Source organism: Ornithorhynchus anatinus, chromosome 3 (genome assembly GCF_004115215.2).
Source record: "Ornithorhynchus anatinus isolate Pmale09 chromosome 3, mOrnAna1.pri.v4, whole genome shotgun sequence".
Lineage (NCBI taxonomy): Eukaryota > Metazoa > Chordata > Mammalia > Monotremata > Ornithorhynchidae > Ornithorhynchus > Ornithorhynchus anatinus.
Window position 1 is genome coordinate 139826307 of NC_041730.1, and position 26766 is coordinate 139853072.

Below are 26766 nucleotides of genomic sequence, written 5' to 3' on the forward strand. Positions count from 1 at the left end.
CTCCTCTGTACGATTGGGATTCAAAGCCTGTTCTTCCCTCCTACTTTGACTGAAAGCCCCACCTGGGACAGGGACTGTGTCCTTACTGATTCACTTGTATCTACCCCAGCGCTTAGAACAGTGCTTGATGCGTAGTGAACACTCAACAAATGATTAAGGGGGTGCCAAGACTTGGAGTTCACTAGGCAGGGGGCCCTAAAAGGGCATTTCTAAAGCAACCCGAGGGCTATTCTGTTAGGGATATAGGGCTGAGAATCCCTAGAAACATCTCTGTGATTTACTACTAGATACAACGCACCAAGATCTATTTGGTCAAATAATTTTATAGCTGATGAATAATAATAATTAAAAAAGTAAAATAATGATAATAATGATATTTGTTAAGCACTTGCCATGTGCTCAGCACTGTTCTAAGCCCTAAGATAGAGACGAGATAATCAGACTGTAAACGGTGCCTGGCGCACATGGGGCTCTCGGCCTAACTTGGAGGGAGGGGGATTTAATCCCCATTTTACAGATGAGGTAACTGAGGCAGAGACCCGTGAAGTGACTTGCCCGAGCTCATACAGCAGTCAGGTGGCGGAGCTGGGATTAGAACCCAGGTCCTCAGATTCCCAAGCCACTCTTTCCCTACTAGCTTAAAATCTATTACTGTTCTCATGTACAGAGAAGAAAATTCTTCTTGGTATTTGGTAGTTCCTCATTGTAAGTCTTCTGTCTAATCTTCCTTGGGCGCGCCACGCAGCAACCGCGACGAGCTCGCTGGGGACGTTTCTCCAGCGCGGCGGTGCTTTTCATTCGTTCGGTCCTATTTCCTGAGCGCTCACCGTGGGCAGAGTACTGTACTAAGCCCTCGGGAGAGTACGAAACAATAATAAACGGACGCAACCCCCGCGCACGTCACCTGGCCCTTTTACTTTGACACTCGAGAAAACGCTTTGGGGCTTACCGCATCTTCCGTTACTTGCGGCGAGTGAGCCGTGGACGAATTCTCTCCCGACCGGCCCCTTGGCTTGGCGTTTCTCCCGTCCTGAAGCGCTGGCTTTCCAGGGGTGGGTTTCTCCGGCTGGCTGTCGGGTAGAGCTGAGGGCTGACGCGATTCCGTTTCATTGGCGGGCATCCTCGGAGGCCTCTCGAGTCCCGGGAGGCCTTCCCCGGGCTCCGCCTTTCCCTCGCGGGGTCCATCAAGGCTTTCGAGATCATCCATACGCTCCTCTGACTCTTGCTGCTCCGCAGGTTGGTCCTCCTTTGCCTTGGGGGTTCCACTAAGCCCGCCAAGGTCTTCCGTAGTCTCTCCCACGGGCTCAGGGGTTTTCAAAAGTTGCTTGACACCCGCAAAGTCTTCCACGGGCTCCGCCTTCTCCTTGGGGGTTCTCATAAGTTGCCTGAGACCCTCAAAGTCTTCCACGGGCTCGGCTTTTTGCCTGGGGGTTCTCATGAGTCGACTGATCCCCACGAGGTCTTCCACGGGCTCGGACTTCTCCCTGGGGGTTCTCATGATTCGCTTGACCCCCACGAGGTCTTCCACGGGCTCGGACTTCTCCCTGGGGGTTCTCATGATTCGCTTGACCCCCACGAGGTCTTCCACGGGCTCGGACTTCTCCCTGGGGGTTCTCATGATTCGCTTGACCCCCACGAGGTCTTCCACGGGCTCGGACTTCTCCTTGGGGGTTCTCATGAGTCGCTTGACCCCCACGAGGTCTTCCACGGGCTCCGACTTCTCCTTGGGGGTTCTCATGAGTCGCTTGACCCCCACGAGGTCTTCCACGGGCTCCGACTTCTCCTTGGGGGTTCTCATGAGTCGCTTGACCCCCACGAGGTCTTCCACGGGCTCCGACTTCTCCTTGGGGGTTCTCATGAGTCGCTTGACCCCCACGAGGTCTTCCACGGGCTCGGACTTCTCCTTGGGGGTTCTCATGAGTCGCTTGACCCCCACGTGGTCTTCCACGGGCTCGGACTTCTCCTTGGGGGTTCTCATGAGTCGCTTGACCCCCACGAGGTCTTCCACGGGCTTGGCTTTCTCTTTGGGGGTTCTCATAAGCCTCTGGATGCCCACCAAGTCTTCCACGGACTCGGACTTCTCCTTGGGGGTTCTCATAAGTCTCTTGACGCTCACGAAGTCTTCCACGGGTTCGGTCTTCTCCTTGGGGGTTTTCATAAGTCTCTTGACACCCACGAAGTCTTCCACGGGGTAGGTCTTCTCCTTGGGGGTTTTCATAAGTCTCTTGAGTCCCGTGAGATCTTCCACGAGCTCCTGAGAGGGGCCCTTCTTCCGCTTGGGAGTTCTCATGAGCCTCTGGATGCCGGTTAAGTCTTCCACGGGAGCTGCCTTTACCTTCGGAGTCCTCACGAGCCTCTTGACGGCCGATAACGCTTCCGCGGGCTCTAACTTTTTCGGGGGAGCCCGTTCGGACTTCGCCCCCAGTTTGCTCCCTACGGAAGACGCCGTTTTCTTTGACTTCTTCCTCTGGCTATTATCATTCGGCAAATCTTCCGACTTCTCCAGGATCCCGGAAGGGGATGAAGCCACCGTTCCTGGAACCAAAGACAGAAGCACATACATTTGAAGAAGGAACAAAATTCTCCAATCACCCTGTCTGCCGAAGTCTTGCATACCATTCCTCTCCAGACACCTTGAGCAAGTTGTCTACACCCGCTGTCTCCGTTTCCCCTCTTCCAGTTCTCTCTCTGACCCCCTCCAATCTGGCTTCAGCGTGCTCCGCTCCGCGGAAGCCCCCCTCTAAGTTCACCAATGATCTCCTTCCCCCAGATCCGACAGCCTCTACTCCATCCTAATCCCCCTCGACTTCTCACGGCCTTTGACACGGCCTTTATCCCCTTCTCCTGGAAACCTTATCCACCCTCGGCTTCACTGACGCCTTCCCCTCCTGGTTCTCCTCCCAGCTCTCCGGCCGCTCATTCACAGCCTCCTTCGCGGGTTCCTCCTCTGCCTCCCACCCCCCAACTGTGGGGGTCCCTCAAGGCTCAATTCTGGGTTCCTTTCTATTCTCCATCTCCACCCACTCCCTCGGTGAACTCGTTCGCTCCCCTCCCCGGTCCACACTCACTCTACCCGTGTGGTTATTTTCCAAATAAACATTCAGTCCATGTCTCCCCACTCCTCAAAACCCTGCTCTGCCTACCCATCCACCTCTAAATCAAACAGAAAGCCATTACCACCAGCTTTAAGGCACTCAACAGCTCGTCCCCTCCTACCTGACCTTACTGATCTCCTACTACAACATAAGCCCACACCAAGTTACTCACCGTACCTCCATCTCATCCAGTCGGCCACCAACCCCTTGCCCGTGTTCATTCATTCCGTCGTAATTATCGAGGGCTTACTGGGTGCACAGCATTGTACTAAGTGCTTGGGAAAGTATAATACCGCAATAGAGGGACGATCCCTGCCCAAAACGGGCTCACAGTCTAGACGGGGTGAGACGTCAATACAAGTAAACAGGCATCAATAAAAATAAATGCAATTATAGATATATGCATATATACCTAGGTGTCGCGGGGCGGGGAGAGGAGGGAAGAGGAAAGGGAGAGAGTCAGAGTGACATGGGAGAGAGGGGGAGCTGGGGAAAAGTGGGACTTATTCCGGGAAGGCTTCTCGGAGGAGGTGCCTTTAGTAGGGCACCTAGGTATATATGCGTATATCCAACAGCCCACCATTCTCCCTACCTCCAAAAGGCTCCTAAAATCACATCTCCTCAGAGAGACCTTCCCAAACGAAGCCCTCATTTGTTGCCCTTCTCGGCCAACTGAGCACTTAGACGCGTACCCTTTGAGCACTCTGATACTCACTCTCACACCCATGACATTGATATCCCTATCTTTCTACTCTTCCATTTCACCTCTCTGTAATAATGATGTTGGTATTTGTATTTGTTAAGCGCTCACTATTTGCAGAGCACTGTTCTAAGCGCTGGGGGAGATACAGGGTAATCAGGTCGTCCCACGTGAGGCTCACGGTTAATCCCCATTTTCCAGATGAGGTAACTGAGGCCCAGAGAAGTGAAGTGACTCGCCCTCAGTCACACAGCTGACAAGTGGCAGAGGAGGGAGTCGAACCCATGACCTCTGACTCCGAAGCCCAGGCTCTTTTCCACTGAGCCACGCTGCTTCCGCAATCTAATAATCTAGTAATCTAATAATAATAATAATTGTGGTGTTTCTTAAGTGCTTACTATGTGGCAGACATTGTTCTAAGCGCTGGGATAGGCACAGACATTATTACGATCATTTATCCTCTCTCGCCTTAATTATCGTTAAGGCGGACTTTCCAGCCTCCCGTATCTCCCCACTCTCCTCCCCAACTAAGAGGGAGAACAGGTGTCGAATCCCCATTTTGCAGATGAGGTAACGGAGACAGAGGAGCGAGGCCTGCCTAAGGTCACACAGCACTCAATCGGCAGATTCGGGATTAATAATAATGATGATAATGATGGTATTTGTTAAGAGCTTATTATGTCCCAAGCACTAAGTGCTGGGGTAGATACAAGGTGATCAGGTTGTCATTCATTCATTCAATAGTATTTATTGAGCGCTTACTATGTGCAGAGCACTGTACTAAGCGCTTGGAATGAACAAGTAGGCAACAGATAGAGACGGGCCCTGCCGTTTGACGGGCTCACGGTCTGATCGGGGGAGACGGACAGACGAGAACGATGGCGATAAATAGAGTCGAGGGGAAGAACGTCTCGTAAAAACAATGGCTTAACAAACACCAACATTATTATTATTATAAATAAATCAATTGTGTTATTTGTTAAGCGCTTACTATGTGCAGAGCACTGTTCTAAGCGCTGGGGGATACAAGGTGATCAGGTTGTCCCACGTGGGGCTCACAGTCTTCATCCCCATTTTCCAGATGAGGTCACTGAGGCCCAGAGAAGTGAAGTGACTCGCCCAAAGTCACACATCTGACAAGCGGAGGAGCGGGGATTAGAACCCACAACCTCTCCAAGCCCGGGTTCTTTCCGCTAAGCCATGCTGCTGACTCCCAGCCCCGAGCTCTATCCAGTAGGCCACACGGCCTTCCTCCCCCTTAGACTGTGAGCTCCTTGTGGGCAGGGATGTCGACCAGCGGTTGTGCTGTACTCTCCCAAGCGCTCAGTACAGAGTTCAGCTTACATGGACACTCCAAGCGCTTAGTCCAGTGCTCTGCACATAATAAGCGCTCAATAAATACTTCTGAATGAATGAATGTGCTCAATAAATACCAACTGACTGCTTCATAAACGGCTTGATAACTGTTCCGTGCAGCCATCAGAATAATCTGGCGCGTACTCCGATCTGAAATAAAACTAATTATGACAACGATTATGATCCCGTTAAGACACGGCACGCTCACTACTTCTTTCCCTCCAATCCGAGTGGCAAAGAACTCAGAGGTGTCTTGTGCCACCCAAGACCCTATAATAATGGTGGTATTTGTTGAGCGCTTACTGTGTGCCAAGCACTGTTGTAAGCGCTGGGCATATTTTAGAAACCCAGATATTTAGGCATCAACTCAAAAATGTATTTCCTTTAACTTCCTCCTACCTGTAATAGATTTCAGCACCTGTCACCCCAGCCAGACTGTAAGCTCTCGAGGGGAGGGATCGAGTTCGATCCTCCTGGACTCTCCCAGAGCGCTCGATACAGTGCTCTGAACAGAATAAGCGCTCCATAAGTACCACGGATTGTCTGACCACCCCAGATGGTTGCGTACGCCTTTAAGGCAGGAGATCGAGTCCAGTTCTATCGTACTTTCCCCACCAGTTAGCGCGGTATTCCGGACATCGGAGGCGCTCGGCAAATACTGTTGAATGGTAATGAATCTTTTCGTTACCCTGGCCGGCCCTATTGGGAAGGAAATAGCAAGGAAGCTTTCGGCCCGGCACCCCCACCTCCCCCCTTTAATACTGGAAGTCCATTAATAATAATGACAATAACAATGATAATGACGTTGGTGTTTGTTAAGCGCTTACCATGTGCAGAGCACTGTTCTAAGCGCTGGGGGAGATACAGGGGAATCAGGTTGTCCCACGTGAGGCTCATAGTCTTCATCCCCATTTTACAGATGAGGTCACTGAGGCCCAGTGAAGTGATTTGCCCACAGTCACACAGCTGACGGAGTGGCAGAGCTGGGATTCGAACCCATGACCTCCGACTCCCAAGCCCGGGCTCTTTCCACCGAGCTACGGTTTGTTAAGCGCTAGGCACTGGGTACATATAAGCAAATTGAGGTGGACACAGTCCCTGTCCCACGTGGGGCTCACAGTCTCACATCTGCTGTACAGATGAGGGAACTGAGGCCCAGAGAAGTAAAGTGACTTGCCCAAGGTCACACAGAAGCCAAGTGGTGGAGTCGGGATTAGAACCCATAAGCTTCTGACTCCAAGGCCCGGGCTCTATCCGCTACACCATGCTGCCTCTGTGGGCAGAGAACGTGTCTTCCCACTTGGTTATATTGTCCTGTCCCGCGCGCTTAGCACATGACCCTGCACATAGTAAGCACCCAATAGAAATGACTGATTGATTGTTTGATTGATTGATTGGGTAGTTTCCGAACCCCTGCATTCTATCGCTCCCGTGTCACCCTGACTCGCTTCCTTTGCTCTTCTCCCATCCCCTTGCCCTATAGCGCTTATGAAGCAGCGTGGCTCAGTGGCAAGAGCCCGGGCTTGGGAGTCAGAGGTCATGGGTTCGAATCCCAACTCCGCCACTTGTCAGCTGTGTGACTGTGGGTGAGTCACTTCACTTCTCTGTGCCGGTTACCTCATCTGTAAAATGGGGATTAAGATCGTGAGCCCCACGTGGGACAACCTGATTACCCTGAATCTACCCCAGTGCTTACAACAGTGCTCTGCACATAGTAAGGGCTTAACAAATACCAACATTATTATTATGATAAATAAATCAATTGTGGTATTTGTTAAGCGCTTACTATGTGCAGAGCACTGTTCTAAGCGCTGGGGGATACAAGGTGATCAGGTTGTCCCATGTGGGGCTCACAGTCTTCACCCCCATTTTACAGAGGAGGGAACTGAGGCCCAGAGAAGTGAAGTGACTCGCCCAAAGTCACACAGCTGGCAAGTGGCGGAGCCGGGATTAGAACCCGTGATCTCTTCCTCCCAAGCTCAGGCTCTTGCCACTGAGTCACGCCGCTTCTCTATGTCCTTATCTGTCATTTTATTTATTTGTATTGACGTCGGCCGCCCCCCCAGACTGTGAGCTCGTTGTGGGCACGGAATGTCTCTTTTCATTGCTGTCTTGTACTTTCCCAAACGCTCAGTCCAGTGCTCTGCACACAGTAAGCGCTCGATAAATACGATCGAATGAATGAATCAAACCGAGACTAATCAAACAGCCGACCGATGGATCGTGAAATCTATTCATCGGCACCACACTTTGTGTTTTCCACCCCCTTTTTTAAAGGCATTTGTTCAGCGCTCACTCTGTGCCAGACACTGCACTCTAAACCCAGCCGCTCAGACCTCCGCACCCAGAGTGTTACTGAAGAGGGAGACAGAGTGGCACCAACCAAATGGTTCCAGAGGCTTGACCCGGGTCCCTCCTTGCCAAGACGAATCGTCGCCTCCGCCTTCACCCTCGGCTCTTATTTGGTGAAGATACAACACCGACATCTGGAGGACCGAGTGCTTTCTTCACTTTTTACGGTATCACTATTACGATATTATTGTGGTATTTGTTAAGCACGCTCCATGTGGCCTTTCCTCTCCATCCATCCACGCTAATCAAATCACTCATCCTACCCCCCCGCCCCCCCGGATGTCCGCATCGGCCTCCTCGCTGATCTCCCTGCCTCTCCCCATTCCAGTCCACGCTTCACTCTGCTGCCCGGATCATTTACGGCACTTACGTACATATCTGTAGTTTATTTTTTATATTAATGTCTGTCTCCCCCGTGGCCGCCGACCCCCGGCCCATGTCCGGCCTCTGCTCTGGAACGGCCTCCCTCCTCAAATCCGCTGGACGGTGACTCCCTCCCACGTCAAAGCCTTACCGAAAGCCCATCTCCTCCAAGAGGCCCTCCCGGGCTAAACCCCATTTTTCCTCATCTCGCGCTCCCTTCTGCGTCGCCCCGACTCGCTCCCTTTGCTCTTCCCCCATCCCAGCCCCGCGCCGCTCACGTATCTGTCGGTTTATTGATTTGTATTGACGTCCCTGTCCCTTCCCCAACTCCAGACTGTGAGGTCTCCGTGGGCAGGGAACGTGTCCGTTCACTGTACTGTCCTCTCCCAAGCGCTTAGTACGGTGCTCTACACACAGTAGGCGCTCAATGAATACAACTGCGCTGTTCTAAGCGCTGAGGTGGATAAAAGCAAATCAAGTTGGACGCAGCCCCTGTCCCACACGGGGCTCGGACTGGATCCCCATTTTACGGATGAGGTAACCGAGGCCCAGGGCGGTTAAGTGACTTGCACGAGGTAACACGGCGGACAAGGGGTGGAGCAGGATTGGAACCCAGGTCCTTCTGATTCCCAGGGCAACGCTCTATCCCTTAGGCCATGCTGCTGCTTTGCTTTGCTGCTTTGTTCAGCACTCACTCTGTGCCAGGCAGGCACTTTACTGAGCGCTGGGGTCATTTCAAGCTACTCGGGTTGGACACGGTCCTTGGCGCCCAGGGGGCCCGGTCTTAATCCCATTTTACAGACGAGGGAACCGTGGCTCAGAGAAGTACAGTGACTGGCCCGAAGTCACGCAGCCAAAAAGTGGCGGGGCCGGGATTAGAACTTGGATCCTCTGACTCCCGGGCCTGGGCTCTTTCCACTAGGCCACACCGCTTCTCGATGAAGCTGCAGTGCTTGGGGTCGGTGTCCAATGAAGTTGGAAGCGGTCCAGTAACATCATTATTATTTTTATGGTATTTGTTAATGGCTTACTATATGCCGGGCACTCTACTAAACCCCGGGGTGGATCCAAGCAAATCAGGTCGGACACAGTCCCTGTCCCACTTGGGGCTCACAGTCTCGATCCCCATTTGACAGATGAGGTCACGGAGGCCCAGAAGTGAAATGACTTGCCCAGCTTCACCCAGCAGACAAGTGGCGGAGTCAGAATTAGAACCCACATCCTTCTGACTCCCAGGCCACTATGCCAGGCTGAACGATCGGTTGAAGAACCATGACGTAGTGGATAGAGGCCGGGCCCGGGGGTCAGAGGTCACGGGTTCTAATCCCGGCTCCGCCCCTTGTCTGCTGGGTGACCTTGGGCCGGGCACTTCACTTCTCTGTGCCTCAGTGACCTCATCTGTCAAATGGGGACTGAGACTGTGAGTACCATATGGGACAGGGACTGGGTCCAACCTGATTGAACTGGATCCACCCCAGCGGTTAGCACAGTGCCTGGCATGGAGTAAGCGCTGAACAAATACTATCATCATTATTATCATCTTAACACGACTGTCCTTAATTCGAGGAACCCGTAGCCCCGTGGCTGCGGCTAGCCCAATTCGACTTCTCGTTCCAAGAATCTGCAGCCCCAGCTCTGGAAACGCCCGTGAGGAGGGAAGGGGTCAGGATTCGGACCCAAAGCCGAACTGCCTAATACGCGGTCACAAGTAGCAGCGTGGCCTAATGGCTACTGCGCGGGCCTGGGAGTCCGAAAGACCTGGGTTCTAATCCCGGCTTCCCGCCTTGTCTGCTGGGTGACCTTGGGCCTGTCGCCCGATCTGGGAAATGGGGATTAAGACCGGGAGCCCCATGTGGGACATCGACTTGGTCCAACCGGACGAGCTTGTATGTACCCCAGCGCTTCGTAAAGTACCTGGCACATAGTAAGAGTTGAAGAAATGCCTTAAAAAATAATATGCTAGGACCAAACTGAAAAATAACCATCATACGCCTCTTGCTAAAATGGAAACTGCAGGGAAATGCCCTGTTTGACGCCCGTTCATCAAGTCGTGGCCAAATATATCACCCCCGTACAAGCTCTGTGAGAATTTCCCAGTCGAAACGCCACTCATTTTTAACCCCTTCAATTTCATCGAGGCAACTGAACAGTACTCATTCAATTTCACAATTTTCAAGCTCTGCACACAAAGCAGCGCTCCACAAATACCACCGACCGATTACGCCAGGAAACCATCCTTCTACTCTGAGAGGAAGAGCTGGGTCATGGGCGGCAACTCGGTCGATTTCCGGTTGTCATGGGGTGGGAAAAAATGCGCACTCCAATATGGAGGTCCTCAGGGCCAGAAAGTTGGGGGGCGGGGATGTGTGTATGAGAGAGAGATGAGAGGGAGAAGGAGAGAGGGAGGGGGTGTGTGTGAGTTTGTGTGTGAGAGAAGTGGAGGAAGGGGACAGAGAGGAGAGTGTATGTGTGTGTGTGTTTATGTGCACAAGTGTGAGGATGAGAGAGAGAAGGAGAGAGGGAGAAAGAGAAAATGTGTGTGATGGGGAGGAGGGGAAGAGAGAGGGGGGAGAGAAGGGTGTGTGTGTGTGAGCGAATGTGAGTAGGAGAGGGGAAGGGGCAAGGAGACTGTGTGTGTGTGTGTTTGAGGTTTTCAGGAGAGGAGGAGGAGAGGGGTTAGAGAGGGGTGTGTGCACACAGGAGTGTGAATATGAGAGAGAGGGAGAAAGTATGAGTGTGTGTGACAGAGAGAGAGAGAGAGAGAGATGGATGGAACCACAGACCCTTCATTATAGAATTCACTGTGCTGTTCGAGAAGGCCAGAAGCAAAATTCCAAGTTTTGATTCCAAATTAAGTGTGATTTTTTTTTTTTTTTTTACCTTCGGCCTCATCAGTCTTCTCCAGCAGTGTCCTCGGGTCGTTTACTCGGCGCGGCTTTCCTGAGCACGCTCTATACGGGGAGTCCGCAGACGCTTTACTCCTCCTTTGTCTTCCCAGCACCTGCCGGGGCCGATCGAACAGAAACACGCGGCTCAGTCACCTCACCTTTACTTCGCCACTTTTAACGGGAGCCAAGTCGGCAGATCGCCCTGCAGGCGGTCGAGGCCCAAAAGATACACCGCGGGCAAGGGATCGCGCCTACCGACTCGACTGTACCGTTACAGCGGTCTGCGGAGGGCCGGACACCACTGGCCGAGGGTTCACCTTTAGACTTTTTCTCTGGTCCTTGATTCTTCTGGTCCCAAGCTGACCGTTTTCAACAGCCTCTGTTCGCGGTTGCACTAAATCCGTTTTCAATTGGTCCGCCTCGGGTTTTGGAACTGGAAGAGACGACGACCAACAAATAGAAAAGAATTCAGAACATAAGTATATGGTAATTATAGAGGGGCAGTGTGGTCTGCTGGAAAGAGCACGACCCCGGGGGTCATAGGCCCTGGGTTCTAATCCCACCATCAATCGCCTGCTTCGTGACCTTGAACAAGTCACTTCACGTCTCTGTGCCTCCGTTCCCTCCTCTGCAAAATGGGGATTCAATACTCATTCTCCCTCCTACTTAGACTGTGAGCCCCATGTGGGACCTGATTATCTTGTATCTCCCTCTCTCTCTAAGATACCTTTTATCTTAGAGAAGCAGCGTGGCTCAGTGGAAAGAGCACAGGCTTGGGAGTCGGAGATCATGGGTTCGAATCCCAGCTCTGCCGCTTGTCAGCTGTGTGACTGTGGGCGAGTCACTTCACTTCTCTGTGCCTCAGCTACCTCATCTGTCAAATGGGGATTAAAACCGTGAGCCTCATGTGGGACAACCTGATTACCCTGTATATCCCAGCGCTTAGAACAGTGCTCTGCACATAGTAAGCGCTTAACAAACACCAACGTTATTATTTTATTATTATTACCGCGGCGTTTAGTATGATGCTTGACGCATAATAAGCGCTCAACAAATACCAGTTATTATTTTTATGGTCACCCAGGGGAATTCACGGTGGGAGACTATGAAACATATTACAGTGCTCTGCACGCAGTAAGCGCTCAATAAATACGACCGAATGAACGTTGTGTCTTTCACTTTGAAGTGAAGAGGTTGGAGACCAAAAAGTGCCGGTATTGGATGAAATTAACATCCATTCAATTGGAGTGCTTGGATATTCTGCATTTCTTGCCGACATGTGAGGGCAGACATGTGAGGAGGGGAGGAAGAGCAATTTTCCAGATCTTTCCTTTTTCCTCCCCTCCTTTTCCTCCAGGCCTTTAAGCCACTTCCCCGTGATACTTAGCTGGGGACCCCCCCTGCGTGACAGGGACCGAGTCCAACCTAATTAACTTGTATTGGATTATTAATCCTATTTATTGAGTGCTTCCCATGTGCAAAGCACTGTACTTTGTACTCTACTTGCATCAGAGAAGCAGCGTGGATAGAGAACGGGCCTGGGAGTCAAAAGGGCCCGGGTTCTAATCCCGGATCCGCCACCTGTTTGCCGTGTGACCTCGGGCAAATCACTTCACTTTTCTGGGTCTCGGTTACCTCACTGGTGAATATGAGGATTAAGACTGGGAGCAGGTTGGACCGGGACGGTGTCCAACGCGATTAGCTCCTAAGTACCCCAGCGCTTAAAACAGTGCTTGAAACACAGTACGTACTTAAATAGCATTATTATTATCACCACAGCCCTTAGAAGAGTGTTGGACACGTAGTGAGCATGTCGTGGGCGGAGAATGCGACTGCTTGTTGTTGCACTGTACTCTCCCCAGTGCTCTGCACACGGTTAGGGCTCAATAAATACAATTGAAAGATTGAAATACCGTAAAAAAATAGCGGCCGCTGATGGATTATAATTAAAATCGGGCAGTAGACAGGGCATTCAAATCGCCTTCCAATCCCACTGCACACAACTGAGTTGTCGAGATGAGAAAACGAGAGGGCAGCTCGATTTCAAAATCAGTTTATGACATCTCACCTCTCGACTCTTCACTTGCCTCCACCGGTTTCGGGGGTTCCTTGCCAAGATGAGCTCTTCCTATCTTTATGGTACACGGGGAGTTGGCATGCCCCGTGCTGAAGGGGTTCTCCACTTCCTTGGCTGGAGTCTGAACGGTAAGAGTGAAAAAGCCCCCCATTTTAACAAAGATAAAACTTGCCCGGAATGATAACGATGCTGATGGCATTTGTTAAGGGCTCACCGCGCGCCGGGCACCCAGCTAAGCGTCGGGGTGGATCCGAGCAAATCGGGTGGGACACGGTGCCCGGCCCACGTGGCGCTCAGGGTCTCAATCCCCGTTTTACAGATGAGGCAACGGAGGCACAGAGAAGCAGAGGGACTCGCCCGAGGTCACGGAGCTGACGAGCGGCGGAGCTGGGATTAGAACCCACGACCTCTGACTCCCAGGCCCCAGCTCTATCCGCTACGCCGTGCTGCTTCTCCATATTCATTCCTTCTAGAGTATTTACTGAGCGCTTACTATGTGCAGAGCACTGTACTAAGCACTCGGAATGTACAGTTAGGCAACAGATGGAGACAATCCCTGCCCAGTGACGGGCTCTCGCTCACAAACACACACACAGTTAAACACACACGTGTGGAAGCAGTCACATCCTGATGACTTTCCTAGGACAACCCAATTTGCTTAGCAGTTCCCTAAACTGAGGCTCACTGGGGTCAGATGGGGATTAGGTTTAAGAGCCCTGTGCGGTTCACGGACTGTGTTTCTACAGAAATGTTCAGGGCGTGTCACTCCCCTCCTCGAAACCCCCCCAGTGGTTGCCTATCAACCTCCGCACCAAACTCCTCGCTCTTGGCTTCCAAGCCGTCCATCCCCCGGCCCCCTCCTACCTCCCCTCCCTCCTCTCCTCCTCCATCGCAGCCCGCGCGCTCCGCTCCTCTGCCGTCGCTCCCCTCCTCACCGGGCCTCCTCCTCGCCCGTTTCGCCGTCGCCCCCCGGCCCGCGGCCCACCTCTGGCCCGGAACGCCCTCCCTCCTCACATCCGCCAAATTCACTTCTGTCCCCTCTTCAAAGCCCTGCTGAGAGCTCACCTCCTCCGAGAGGCCTTCCCAGACTGAATCCTCCCTTTCCCTCCGCTCCTCCTCCCCTCCTCATCGCCCCGACTCCCTCCCTCTGCACTACCCCCGCCCCACAGCACTAGTTTATATCTGCACATGTTTATTTATTACTCTATTTTATTAATGATGTGCATATATCTATGCTTCTGTTTATCCCGATGGTACCGACGCCTGACTACTTATTTTGTTTTGTTGTCTGTCTTCCCTCTTTAAGGCCGTGAGCCCGTTATTGGGCAGGGATTGTCTCCATCTGTTGCCGAAGCAGCGTGGCTCAGTTGGAAAGAGCCTGGGCTTGGGTGTCAGAGGTCATGAGTTCTAATCCCGCCTCCTCCACTTGTCTGCTGGGTGACTTTGGGCAAGTCACTTCACTTCTCTGTGCCTCTGTTCTCTCATCTATCAGATGGGGTTGAAGACTGTGAGCCCCATGTGGGACGACCTGACATTACTCTATTTTGTTAATGAGATGTACATCACCTTGATTCTATTTATTTGCTATTGTTTTAATGAGATGTTCTTCCCCTCGATTCTATTTATTGCTATCGTTCTCGTCTGTCCGTCTCCCCCGATTAGACCGTAAGCCCGTCAGAGGACAGGGACTGTCTCTGTGACCGATTTGTACATTCCAAGCACTTGGTACAGTGCTCTGCACATAGTAAGCGCTCAATAAATACTACTGAGTGAATGAATTGTACATTCCAAGCACTTAGTACAGTGCTTTGGACACAGTAAGCGCTCAATAAATACCACTGACTGAATAAATACGATTGTGTCCAACCTGATCATCTCGCATCTACCGACGCTTAACACGGAGCCTGCCGCATAGTGAGTGCTTAACAGATACCACAAAAGAAAAAGCAAAAGGGTGGCTCTTCAAAGGGAAAAGCACGCGGTGATTGACACGGGACGAAGCAGAGACCCAGGACCGACCCATCAACGTTGTTAAACTGGCCTCTCCCAAGCGCTCAGTACAGCGCTCTGCACACAGTAAGCGCTCCACCAACACGACGGACTGACCGATCGCTGACGCGACAGCCCGGCCGGGTCCCATCCCGACGGGTCGAGTCGGGAGCTTCTCCCGGGAGCCGAGCCCCAGCCCGGCGCGACGGAAGAACCGGGTGGACGGTCCCGATCGCGAGAGAAATCTGAACCCCGGCCTCCTTGGCTCCGAAAGATACCTTCGTGGTGACCTTTAGCTTCCTCCGGACGTTTCTCTTCAGGACGCGTCTCTTAACCATGAATTTCTGCCCCTGTTTCAAGCCCATTTTGACGATATCGGCGTACGACGGGAGTCCTGCGAGGAGAACAGGTCCACGTTAGCATTGGTTTCCGTCAGAGGGGGAAGGGAACGTTAGCATCCCTACAGTGCCCTCGTTCTAACGGTGAATCCTAAGCTGAGCGGAAGCTGGTTCCCGTCCATTTCTCGAAGAGGAGCGGGGCAGAAGTCCAAGTCTCCGGTTGCCCTCTCCAGAAGGATTCTGGGCCTAAAATCCGCACTCCTCCCTTCCCCTTAGTCCTAATCGGGATCCCTCCCGATCGGGAGGACTTGACGGGGTCGGCGCAGAGCAAGGCGAGAAACCAGAGTCGCGCCATTGTAACCGACGGCTCTGAACGGTTCCCGCGAGTCCTCCGAGGTCTACGATGAAACAATAATATATATTATATTGTATTATATATGTATAAGGAATATCTAATGACAATATAAATAATACATAATAGAGAATCAGCGTGGCTTAGGGGAAAGAGCAAGGGCTTAGGAGTCAGAGGACGTGGGTCCTAATCCGGACTTTGCCACTTGAAGCTGTCACTTCATTCATTCATTCATTCGGCAAGTCACTTCATTCATTCATTCCATTCAATCGGATTTATTGAGCGCTTACTGTGTGCACAGCCCTGGACTAAGCGCATGGAAAGTACAATCTGGCAACAGATAGAGACGATCCCTACCCAACCACGGGCTCACAGTCTAAAAGTGGGGGGAGACAGACCACAAAACAAAACAAGCAGTAAGGCATCGATAGCATCAAAACAGATAAATAGAATTATATTTTCCGTGCCTCGGTTACCTCAACTGCAAAATGGGGACTAAGACGGTGAGCCCCAGGTGGGACGACCTGATTACCTTGTACCTACCCCAGTGCTTGGAACAGTGCCTGGCACACAGTAAGTACTGAACAAATGAACTCCTCCCCCTCCCATCCTTTAACTGTCGGAGTTCCTCAAGGGTCAGTCCTTGGCCCTCTTCTGTTCTCCATCTACACTCACTCCCTCGGTGAACTCATCCGCTCTCACGGCTTCAACTATCGTCTCTATGCAGATGACACACAGATCTACATCTCTGCCCCGTCCTCTCCCTCCGGGCTCGTATCTCCTCCCGCCTCCAAGACGTCTCTACCCGGATGTCGGCCCACCACCTAAAACTCAACATGGCCAAAACTGTGCTCCTCATCTTCCCTCCCAAGCCCAATCCCTCCTCTCCCTGACTTCCCGATCACCGTGGACGGTACGACCACCCTTCCCGTCTCTCGGGCCCGCGACCTCGGCGTCACCTGTGACTCGGCTCTCTCGTCCACCCCACACATCGCATCCGTCTCACCTTTATAATATCGCCGAGATCCCCCCTCTCCTCTCCACCCAAACGGCTACCATACCGCTACGGGCTCTCGTTATATCCCGGCTAGACTACCGTGTGGGCCTTCTCTCCGATCTCCCTTCCTCCCGCCTCTCCCCGCTCCGGTCTATTCTCCGCTCCGCCGCCCGGCTCATCTTCCTGCAGAAATGCTCCGGGCCTGTCACTCCCCTCCTTAAAAACCTCCAGTGGTTGCCCATCGACATCCGCACGAACAAAAACTTCTCACTCTAGGCTTCGAGGGTCTCCATCACCTCATCCCCTCCTACCTCTCCTCCCTCCTCTCTTTCTACCGCCCACCTCCTCACCGTCCCCCGTCCTCGCCCGTCCCGCCGTCGACCCCCGGGCCGCGTCCTCCCGCTCTCCTGGAACGCCCTCCCTCCTCACCTCCGCCAAACTCATTCTCTTCCCCTCTTCAAAGCCCTAGTGAGAGCTCGCCTCCTCCGAGAGGCCTTCCCGCACCGAGCTTCCCCCTCTGCTCCCCCTCAACTCCCCCCTTCACCTCCCCTCAGCTAAGCCCTCTCTTCCCCCCGTTTCCCTCTGCTCCTCCCCCTCTCCCTTCCCCTCCCCTCAGCACTGTGCTCGACCGCTCAATTGTATCTATTTTCATTACCCTATTATATTTTGTTAATGAGATCTTCATCCCCTTGATTCTATTTATTGCTATTGTTTTTGTCTGTCCGTCTCCCCCGATTAGACTAAGCCCGTCAATGGGCGGGGACCGTCTCTATCTGTTGTCGATTTGTACATTCCAAGCGCTTAGTCCAGTGCTCTGCACCCGGTAAGCGCTCAATAAATACCATCGAATGAACAAATGTCATAATTACTAATAATTATTATGCTTAAGGCATTTGTTCAGCGCTTACTATGTGCCAGGCACCGTTCTAAGTGCTGGGGCAGATACAAGAGAGTCGGGTTGGACACAGTCCCTGTTCCACATAAGGCTCACAGTCTGCCCCGATTAGACCGTAAGCCCGTCAAACGGCAGGGACCGTCTCTATCTGTTGCCGACTTGTTCATTCCAAGCGCTTAGTACAGCGCTCTGCACATAGTAAGCGCTCAGTAAATACTATTGAATCAATCCCCATTTGACAGATGAGGGAACGGAGGCCCAGAGAAGTGAAGGGATGGATCCGAGGTCACGGAGCAGAGAAGCGGCAGAGCCGGGATCAGAACCCGGGACCCTCTGACCTCCGGGCCCCTCCTCTAGCCACTAGGCCATCCTGCTTCCAGGCAGCCGGGAAACAGGCCCGAGGAAGAGAGCCGGACGACACCCACCGAATCCTCCCAGCAGAGTGGCCTTGCGCACAAGCAGCCTCCAGCTCCTCCTCTGGCTGGATCGGGGCGTGCCCGCCCGGGACCCTCCGCCGCCGACGCCGCTCCTCGGGGTCCTCGGGCGGGTCCCTCCGCCGCGGCCGCCGCTCCTCGGGGTCTTCGGGGTCCTCGGGCGGGCCGGGGGGGGGGCCGCCGCCACCCGCTGCAGGTACGGGGACTTGAGCCATTTGGGGCCGGAGGGAGACCCGCGAGGGGTCCCGACGTCCGGCCGGCGCGGGCCGGGGGTCGGAGAGCACGCGTCGGGCACCCGGGGGGAAGACCGACCCCCACGCTTCGCAGAGAGTGCCTGATGCGGGGGAAGAGGTGGACAGCGTCAGTGGCCAACGGGGCCACACAGATCCTCGAAATCTCCAGGGGCTGCCTATCCAACAGAACCTCCTCGCCATTGACTTCAGCGCTCTCCATCCCCTCGCCCCCTCCAACCTCACCTCCCTTCTCCATCGCGGCCCGCACGCTCCGCTCCTCTGCCGCAGCTAACCCTCTCGCTGGGCCCCGTTCCCGCCCGTCCCGCCGTCGACCCCGGCCCACGTTCCGCCTCTGGCCCGGGACGCCCTCCCTCCTCCAATCTCCCAGACGCTGACTCTCCCTTCCGCTTCAAAGCCGTCTCCTCCGAGAGGTCTTCCCAGATTAAGCCCCACTTCTCCTCATCCCCCACTCCCTTCTGTGTCGCCCTGACTCGTTCCCTTTCCCCTCCCCCCGTCTCCCTGCCCCGCAGCCCTTATGAATAGATCTGTCATTTTATTTATTTATACTGATGTCTCTCTGTTTTTATTGCCGTCTCCCTCCCTCTGATAATGACATCTGTTAAGCGCTTGCTATGTGCGAAGCACTGTTCTAAGCGCTGTGGGGGAAGACAAGGTGACCAGACGGTCCCACGTGGGACTCACAGTCTTCATCCCCCTTTTACAGATGAGGTAACTGAGCTCAGAGAAGTGAAGTGACTTGCCCAAGGTCACACAGCAGACACGTGGTGGAGCTGGCATAAGAACCCCGGTCCTGCCGACTCCCAGGTCAATGCTCTATCCACTGAGCCGACCTGCTTCTATCAAGCTTGTTGTTAATAATGATAATAATAATGATAATAATAACAGAAGCTGTTAAGAGCTTCCTACTTGCCAAACGTCATATTAAGCACTGGGATAAATATAAGAGATGGGGCACGGTCCCTAGTCTACCTAGTACTTGCTCACGGTCAGACTCGGAGGAAGAACAGTAGCGTGGCTCACTGGAAAGAGCCCAGGCTTGGGAGTCGGCGGTCATGGGTTCGAGTCCCGGCTCTGCCGCTCGTCAGCCGTGTGACTGTGGGCCAGTCGCTTCTCCGTGCCTCAGTTACCTCGTCTGTAAAACGGGGATGAAGACTGGGAGCCTCACGCGGGACAACCCGAATACCCCGTATCCACCCCGGTGCTTAGAACAGTGCTCTGCACGTAGGAAGCGCTTAACAAATATCAACAGTATTATTACCGAGTCCCCTTTTTCCCAAGGAAGAAACCGAGGCCCAGAGAGGTGAACTGACTTGCCCTAGGCCACACAGCCGGCTAGAGGCCCCAAGCCCTCAGTACGGTGCCCCGCACGCAGCGAGCGCTCGATACGTGAACGAACGCACCTGAACGAACCGACGGGGCGGGAGTAGAACCCGCGTCCTTTGATTCCCGGGCCGCCCCGCGTCCCGGACGTGACCCCGGGCAGCTAGCGCCGACCCACCTCGACGCCGTACTTCCTGATGAGCGCCCGAGCGGAGACGCCCACGGGCGTGTTCAGCCGAACGGGCGCGTTCAGCCGAATCGGCGTGGCCCCTCTCCTCAGGGGCGAGTTGGGAGGCAACCTCTTGTCGAACAACTCGGGCGCCAGCTTCCGTCCGAAAGAGACCCTCTTCCTCTTCGAAGGCAGCGGTAACGAATCCGTGGTCCTGATTTTGAAGTTCGGGGAAAATGAGTCTTCCCGACCTTAACGGGGACAAAACAGAGACCGTTCAGCGGAAACAGCGGTGGCATCTGAGGGCCCGCTACGTGCCGAGACACGTTCCGGTCCGATCAGATGCGGTCTCCGTTCCACTTGGGCCTCGGTCTAGAGGGGAGGGGGAATAGGTATTTCTTTCAGTCTTGCAGAGCGCTGTACTGAGCGCTTGGAAAGTACAATTCAGCAACAGATAGAAACAATCCCTACCCGACGACGGGCTCACGGTCTAGAGGTATTCACTCCCCAGTTTACAGGGGAGGAAACCGAGGCCCGCAGAAGAGAAGCGACCTGTCCGAGTCCCACGGCAGAGAAGTGGCGGAGGCGGGATTAGAGTTTGGGTCCCCAGATTGCCAGGCTTTCTCTACTGATACAGACGGTTAGCTATGTGGTGTCTTTTGGGCATTCGGATGATGGGTAAGCATTTTAATATGTCGCAAACCGATCCGGTCAAGGAATCTTATTCTATCTTGCGGGTCTGGGCCCGGCGGAGCCTCCGTCCATTAGATGACGAGGGTAAAAAGCCCCGCCGCTTCACTCTGTCCAGAGGGTCTTCTCTGGCTGTCACGCTAAAAAATCGCTCCCGAGGCTCTAGGAGAGGAATAAAGGGCGACGAAACGGCAACAAAGCTGAGCTGAACTCGGCTCAAGCCCGGCTTTATTCAATCCGACTAAGTCCCCGTCGCACATGGCGCAGCGGACAGAGCACGGGCCTGGCAGTCAGAAGGTCATGGGTGCTAATCCCCGTTCTGTCACTCGTCTGCGGTGACTTTGGTCAAGCCGCTTCACTTCTCTGGGCCTCAGTTACCTCATCTGTAAAATGGGGTTTGAGTCTGTGAGCCCCACTTGGGACAGAGGACTGTGTCCAACCTGATTTGCTTGTACTCCCGGAACGGTGCCGGGCACATGGTAGGCGCTTAACAAATAATGTAATTATTACGGCGATTACTACAGTGCCTGGCCCACAGTAAGCGCTTAACAAAGATCATAACAACAATTAGTATCATCACTCCCATTGTACAGGAGGAAACCAAGGCCCAGAGGGATGAAATGACTTGCCCGCAGTCCCGGACTAAAATCTGGGCCTCGGACTCCCAAGGCATTACTCTTCCTGCCGTTTCCCCTCCCTCACATAGCAACGGGGCCGGAAACCCCGGGAGAAAATTGTTATCACGCCAAGTGACGGTTTCTAGCCCGGCTCGGACAGTCCGCCCGCGCCCCCGGCCGTGGCTCCCTGGCCAGGCTACAGCGGGAAGACCCGGGCCTCTGGGCTGCAAACACCCTCGAGGGCAGGGAGAGCATCTCCGCGTCCTCCCGGCCACCCCGTGAGGGTCGGGCTCGCCTCCCACTAGGCGCTCGACTGACGGGTCCGTTTCCCGATCCTCACGCGGGGGGCGTCGGGAGGTCCGCCGGGCTCTCTCCCCCGGGGTCCCGCCTTTCCCACGACTCCCAGGCCTCTTCTCCGAGCCGGAGGGGGGCTCCCATCCGCCACCTCCCGCGTTCCCCGTACGGCAGGGCCGGTGGATCCCGCGTCGGCCTCTCCGTCTGTCGGGGTTTCGGTCTCTAGACTGTAAGCTCACTCTGGGCGGGGAATGTGTCTATCGTTATTAATAATAATAATAATAATGATGATGTCGATATTTGTTAAGCGCTTACTACGTGCAGAGCACTGTTCTAAGCGCTCCGGGAGATACAGGGTCATCAGGTTGTCCCACGTGAGGCTCCCAGTCTCCATCCCCATTTTACAGATGAGGTAACAGAGGCCCAGAGAAGTGAAGTGACTCGCCCACAGTCACACAGCGGACAAGTGGCGGAGCGGGATCGGAACCCACGACCTCCGACTCCCAAGCCCGGGCTCTTTCCGGTAAGCCACGCCACTTCTGTCCCAAGCGCTTAAGTCCAGTGCTCTGCACGCGGTGAGCGCTCAGTAAGTAGGATCGAGTGAACGGACGTCCGTGTCTCCATCTGTCACCCCCGCCCGCCCGCACCCCCGCCTACGTCCGGGCCATCGGCGGGGTCGTCAGGGGGCGGAGGGCAGGTGCGGGGAGGCGGGCGGAGAAGCCGAGCGCGCCGGGCCCGTCTCCGGCGAGGGCGGACAAAGCGGGGCCTTACCGGTTCCCGCAGGCCGGCGGGCGGCCCGGGGCGAGCCGGGCTCCCCGGAGGAGCTCCCCCGCGACCCGCCGGCCGGGCTCCGGGCTCCTCGGGCGGCCGGGGGAGTCCCCGGAGGGTCGCGGGCGCCGACCTCTTCGGACGCCGGGGCCCCCGGGCGCGGTCCCCCCTCCCGGCCGTCGGCGTCTTCGGCCCCGCTCGGGCGCGTCGGGTCTCCCGACTCCCGGGCCGCGGCCTCCCCCTCTCCGGGCCGGGCCGCCTTCCGGACGTCGGCGGGGGCGAGCCTCCCGCTCGCCGGCGGATCCTCCCCCTCGGCGGCGGATCCTCCCCTCTCTCCCGAGGCCCGGCCGGGGGCCGCCCGGGGGGTGTCGGCCCGCGGGCCGCGGGGCAGCTGGGATTTCGGGGTGCACGCCGCGTGCCGGTCCGGCGACCTCTTGGCCCGGTGCTCCACGGACCCTCTCCCGGACGGGTCCGGGGGCTGCTCGATGCTCTGCGCTTCGCTCTTGCGCTTCAGGATGCCGACGATCTCGGGGGCGGCCCGGCTCCCCTCCCGCTCCGGGGGGGAGAGCGCGTCCGGCTCGTTCTCTTTCGAAGCGGACGACCGCCTCCGGGACGGGGTCCCCCCGACCTTCGGGGAAGCCGGGGGGCCGGTCCGGCGGGGGGTGGCCCGGTTCTCCTTGGCCCGGCCGCGGGGGCCGGCCGGGCCCTCGGCGGAGGCCGGGGCGGGAGCGCCGTAGCCCGTCCCTCCGGCGTCCCCGGAGCCGCGCCGCCTCGGCGTGGCTCCGATCTCCTGCTTGAGGGAAACGCGGAGCCTGCCGAACTGGGAGCCGGCTTCCTTCTCGCCGCTGCCCCGCGCGGGCTCGCCGGGCAGCCGCCGGTTGTCGATGGGGCCGAGTTCTCGCCCCGGAGTCTCCTCCTTCCCATCGCCGACTCGCGGCTGGGGCTCGCCCGCGTCCGGGGTTTTCGGGTCCCTGGTTTTATCTGGGCAAGTTTGACAAGAGCGGATCAGTGCGTCGGTGGATTAGACCGTAAACCCGGGATTATTCACTCAACTGTATTTACCGAACGCTTACTACGCGCAGGGCGCCGTATCAAGCGCTTGGAAAGGACAATTCGGTAACAGATCATAATAACGACGTCGGCGTTTGTTAAGCTCTTACTCCGCGCAGAGCACCGTTCTGAGCGCTGGGGGAGATACGGGGTCGTCCCACGCGAGGCTCGCGGTTAATCCCCATTTTACAGATGAGGGAACTGAGGCACAGAGAAGTTAAGCGACTGGCCCACAGTCACACAGCGGACGAGTGGCAGAGCCGGGAGTCGAGGAGACGGTCCCCGCCCTTCGACGGGCTGACGGTCTCATCGGGGGAGACGGACAGACGAGAACAACAGCAAGAAATAGAATAGAGGGGATGGACGTCTCATTAACAAAATGAACAGGGATATACAAAAATAGATACACTATAGACCGTAAGCCCGTCGGCGGGCAGGGACCGTCTCTCTCTGTCGCCGATTTGTCCATTCCAAGCGCTCAGTCCAGTGCTCTGCACATAGCAAGCGCTCGATAGATACTATCGAATGAGTGAATGGAGGGAGCCCGGGCTTGGGGGTCGGAGGTCGTGGGTTCTAATCCCGGCCCCGCCACTTTCGTTCAGTCGTATTTATCGAGAGCTTCCTGTGTGCAGAGCACCGTACTAAGCGCTCCATTCATTCACTCCCTAGTATTTCTTGAGCCCTTACTATGTGCAGAGCACTGTACCAAGCGCTTGGAAAGTACAATTCGGCAACAGATAGAGACGATCCCCACCCAACCATGGACTCGCAGTCACGGGGCTCATCTGGCTGGGCCCGGTCCCCGTCCCACTTAGGGCTCACAGTCTTAATTCCCATTTTCCAGATGAGGGAACCGAGGCCCAGAGAAGCGACGCGACTTACCCAGAGTCACACGGCGGACCAGTGGCGGAGTCGGGATTAGAACCCAGGTCCTTCCGACTCCCGGGCCCACGGGCTCCGGCCACGAGGCCACGCGGCGGGATCAGGGGGTTGAGGTGCCGGGGGGAGGGAGGAACCAGACATTCTGCGGGACCGTTCCGTGCCTGACCTCCAGCTTCACCCCAACGGCTCTCACGGGCTTTCCCGGACCACAGCCAACGCTTATTTTCTTTTCCACCCGCCCTTCCCGAGTTCCGGTTGTACCGGACTCTCCCAAGGGCTTGATACGGTGCTCTGCCCATAATAAGCGCTCGATAAATACCGTCGACGACGATTAGGGCCACAAAACGGCATACGACCGACCAAATCCCATCTTGTCCCCGGGAGAACGAAGAAAATACAAACCAGGATCACCGGAGCGTCTGGATCTGATCTCCTACGGAAGGGGGGAAGGAAAAAAAAAAAGCGAGCTTCAAAACTCCGGAGGGGGCAGAGAGGAGAGCAGGCGTGAGCCGGCTACCTCGACGGGGCCACTACAAGCCAGCGTCGAGGCGGTCCGGCTGGCGGGGTCTCGAGGGGCCTCTGGTTTCCAGGAGGGTCTCGCTCGCGACCCCGAAAGCCGACACCTAACTGCCCACTCCCCGCGACCCCGAGCAGGACATCGCCCGGGTCCCCGGCCCAGCCCGCGGAAGGCCAGGACGCCGCTCGGAGCCCGGCCCGACGCGGGACGCGGACGGGTTTTCGGTCTTCCCTCCAGGTGCCGGGGGAGACCCCTACCCGACCCGGGCGGCGCGGCCGGACGGGGACGCGGCGAAATACCTTCACGGTTTTGGTTTCTGGACATCTCGTCGCTCTTCCACGACGATGATCTCCCGAGGGATATTCAAACCTGGAGGGTCAGAGGACGGAGAGAAGGCGGTTTATCTTAGCGAGGCCATCCCTCCCTCCGCGCCGTGTCCCGGGCCTTTCTGGGCCTCGGTCGGGGCCCGGCGTCCGATCGCCGGGCGGGTCAGAGCCCACCGGTCCACTCTGTGCCCTCCTTGGTCAGCGGGTCCTTCTCTCCCACCGCCTCCTCCCGGACACCTCCCCAGGTGGACGCCCGCACCCCCCAATACAGCTCCGCTGAATCTCCCAGAGAGCCTCGTCCGCTTTCGTTATATTGTAATAATAATGTTGGTATTGGTTAAGCGCTTACTATGTGCCGAGCACTGTTCTAAGCGCTGGGGTAGACACAGGGGAATCAGGTTGTCCCACGCGGGGCTCACGGTCTTCATCCCCATCTTACAGATGAGGTAACTGAGGCACAGAAAAGTGAAGCGACTTGCCCACAGGCCCGCAGCTGACAAGTGGCCGAGCCGGGATTCGAACTCATGACCTCCGACTCCAAAGCCCGGGCTCTTTCCACCGAGCCACGCTGCTTCTCATTGTACTCTCCCGAGCGCTTAGCACAGTGTTCTGCACAAGAGTAGGCCCTCGGTAAATACCTCTGACCGACTGCCCCTCTCTGTGCCTCAACCCCGGGCCCCTCTCGCTTTTCCCAACCACCCCCGTTCCCTCCCTTTCTGTCGACTCCTTCCTCTCTGCCTGAAAAATAATAATAATAATCACGGTGCTTGTTAAGCTCTTCTTGTGTGCCGAGCACTGTTCTGAACGTTGGAGTAGGTACAAGTTAACCAGGTTGGGCACAGTGCCTGTCCCACGTGGGGCTCACAGTCTCAGCCCCCATTTTACAGATGAGGGAACTGAGGCCCAGAGAAGTGAAGTGACTGGCCCAAGGTAATAATCATAATAACGATGGTACTTGTTAAGCGCTTACTATGTGCCAAGCGCTGTATGAAGCGCTGGGGTGGATGCAAGCAAATCGAGAAGCGGCACAGCACAGCGGATGGAACCTGGGCCTGAGAGTCAGAGGGTCACGGGTTCTAATCCCAGCTCCCCCACTTGCTTGCTATGTGGCCTCGGGCAGGCCACTTCACCTCCCTCTGCCTCAGTTACCTCATCTGTCAAGTGAGGACGAAGACCGTGAGCCCGATAGGGACCGCGTCCAACCTGATTTGCTTGTGTCCACCCCGGTGCTCAGCGCATGCGGTAGCTGGCACACAGTAAGTGTTTAATAATGATCATCGTCATCATCATCCGTTTGGACACAGCCCCTGTCCCACGCGGGGCTCACGGTCTCGATCCCTATTTTCAGATGAGGGAAGGGAGGCCCGGAGAAGTGCAGCAACCTGCCCAGAGTCACACAGCAGACAAGAGGCAGAGCAGGGACTAGAACCCACGACCTTCTGACGTCCAGGCCGGGCTCTATCCCCCGAGCCACGCCACCGGACGCACACGGGGCACACGCTGAATCCCCGTTTTCCAGAGGAGGGAACCGAGGCCCAGACGAGTCAAGCGACTCGTCCCAGGTCACACAGCGCGGAGAGGTGGCGGAGCCGGGATTAGAACCCAGGTCCTTCCAGCTCCCAGGCCCGGGCTCTCTCCGCGAGGTCACCCTGCATCCCCACCGGATGGAGGAGGCAGGATTGGAACCTTCGAATCCCTACTTAAAGCTCACCTCCTCCGAGAGGCCTTCCCGGACTGAGCTCCCCCCTTCTTCCCTCCGCTCCCTCCGCCCCCCCGCTCCGCAGCTAAACCCTCTTCTCCCCCCTCTCCCCCCCCTCCCGTCCCACCCCCTCGGCACCGTACTCGTCCGCTCGACTGTATAGATCTTCATCGCCCTATTTATTTCGTTTCATGAGACGTACATCGCCCCGATTCTATTTGTTTGCCACTGTTTTTACGAGACGTCCTTCCCCTCGACTCTATTTATCGCCATCGTTCTCGTCCGCCCGTCTCCCCCGATTAGACCGTGAGCCCGTCGGACGGCGGGGACGGTCTCTATCCGTT

The 26766-nt window shown here is 55.6% G+C and overlaps 1 protein-coding gene across 1 annotated transcript in view; it reads right to left on the minus strand.

The window, feature by feature from the left end:
- The window catches only part of LOC103165580 (proliferation marker protein Ki-67-like), a 57408-nt gene that overhangs the window by 5993 nt on the left and 24649 nt on the right, over window positions 1–26766 (minus strand). Inside the window, exons 5-14 of the mRNA XM_029059908.2 lie at window positions 24697–24766; window positions 24283–24313; window positions 21952–22929; window positions 19589–19830; window positions 17828–18170; window positions 15099–15214; window positions 12823–12952; window positions 11072–11187; window positions 10747–10867; window positions 950–2535 (exon numbers count right to left, since the gene is read on the minus strand). Of these exons, the coding sequence (XP_028915741.1) occupies window positions 950–2535; window positions 10747–10867; window positions 11072–11187; window positions 12823–12952; window positions 15099–15214; window positions 17828–18170; window positions 19589–19830; window positions 21952–22929; window positions 24283–24313; window positions 24697–24766 (3733 nt within the window). The remainder of the gene's footprint in view (window positions 1–949; window positions 2536–10746; window positions 10868–11071; window positions 11188–12822; window positions 12953–15098; window positions 15215–17827; window positions 18171–19588; window positions 19831–21951; window positions 22930–24282; window positions 24314–24696; window positions 24767–26766) is intronic.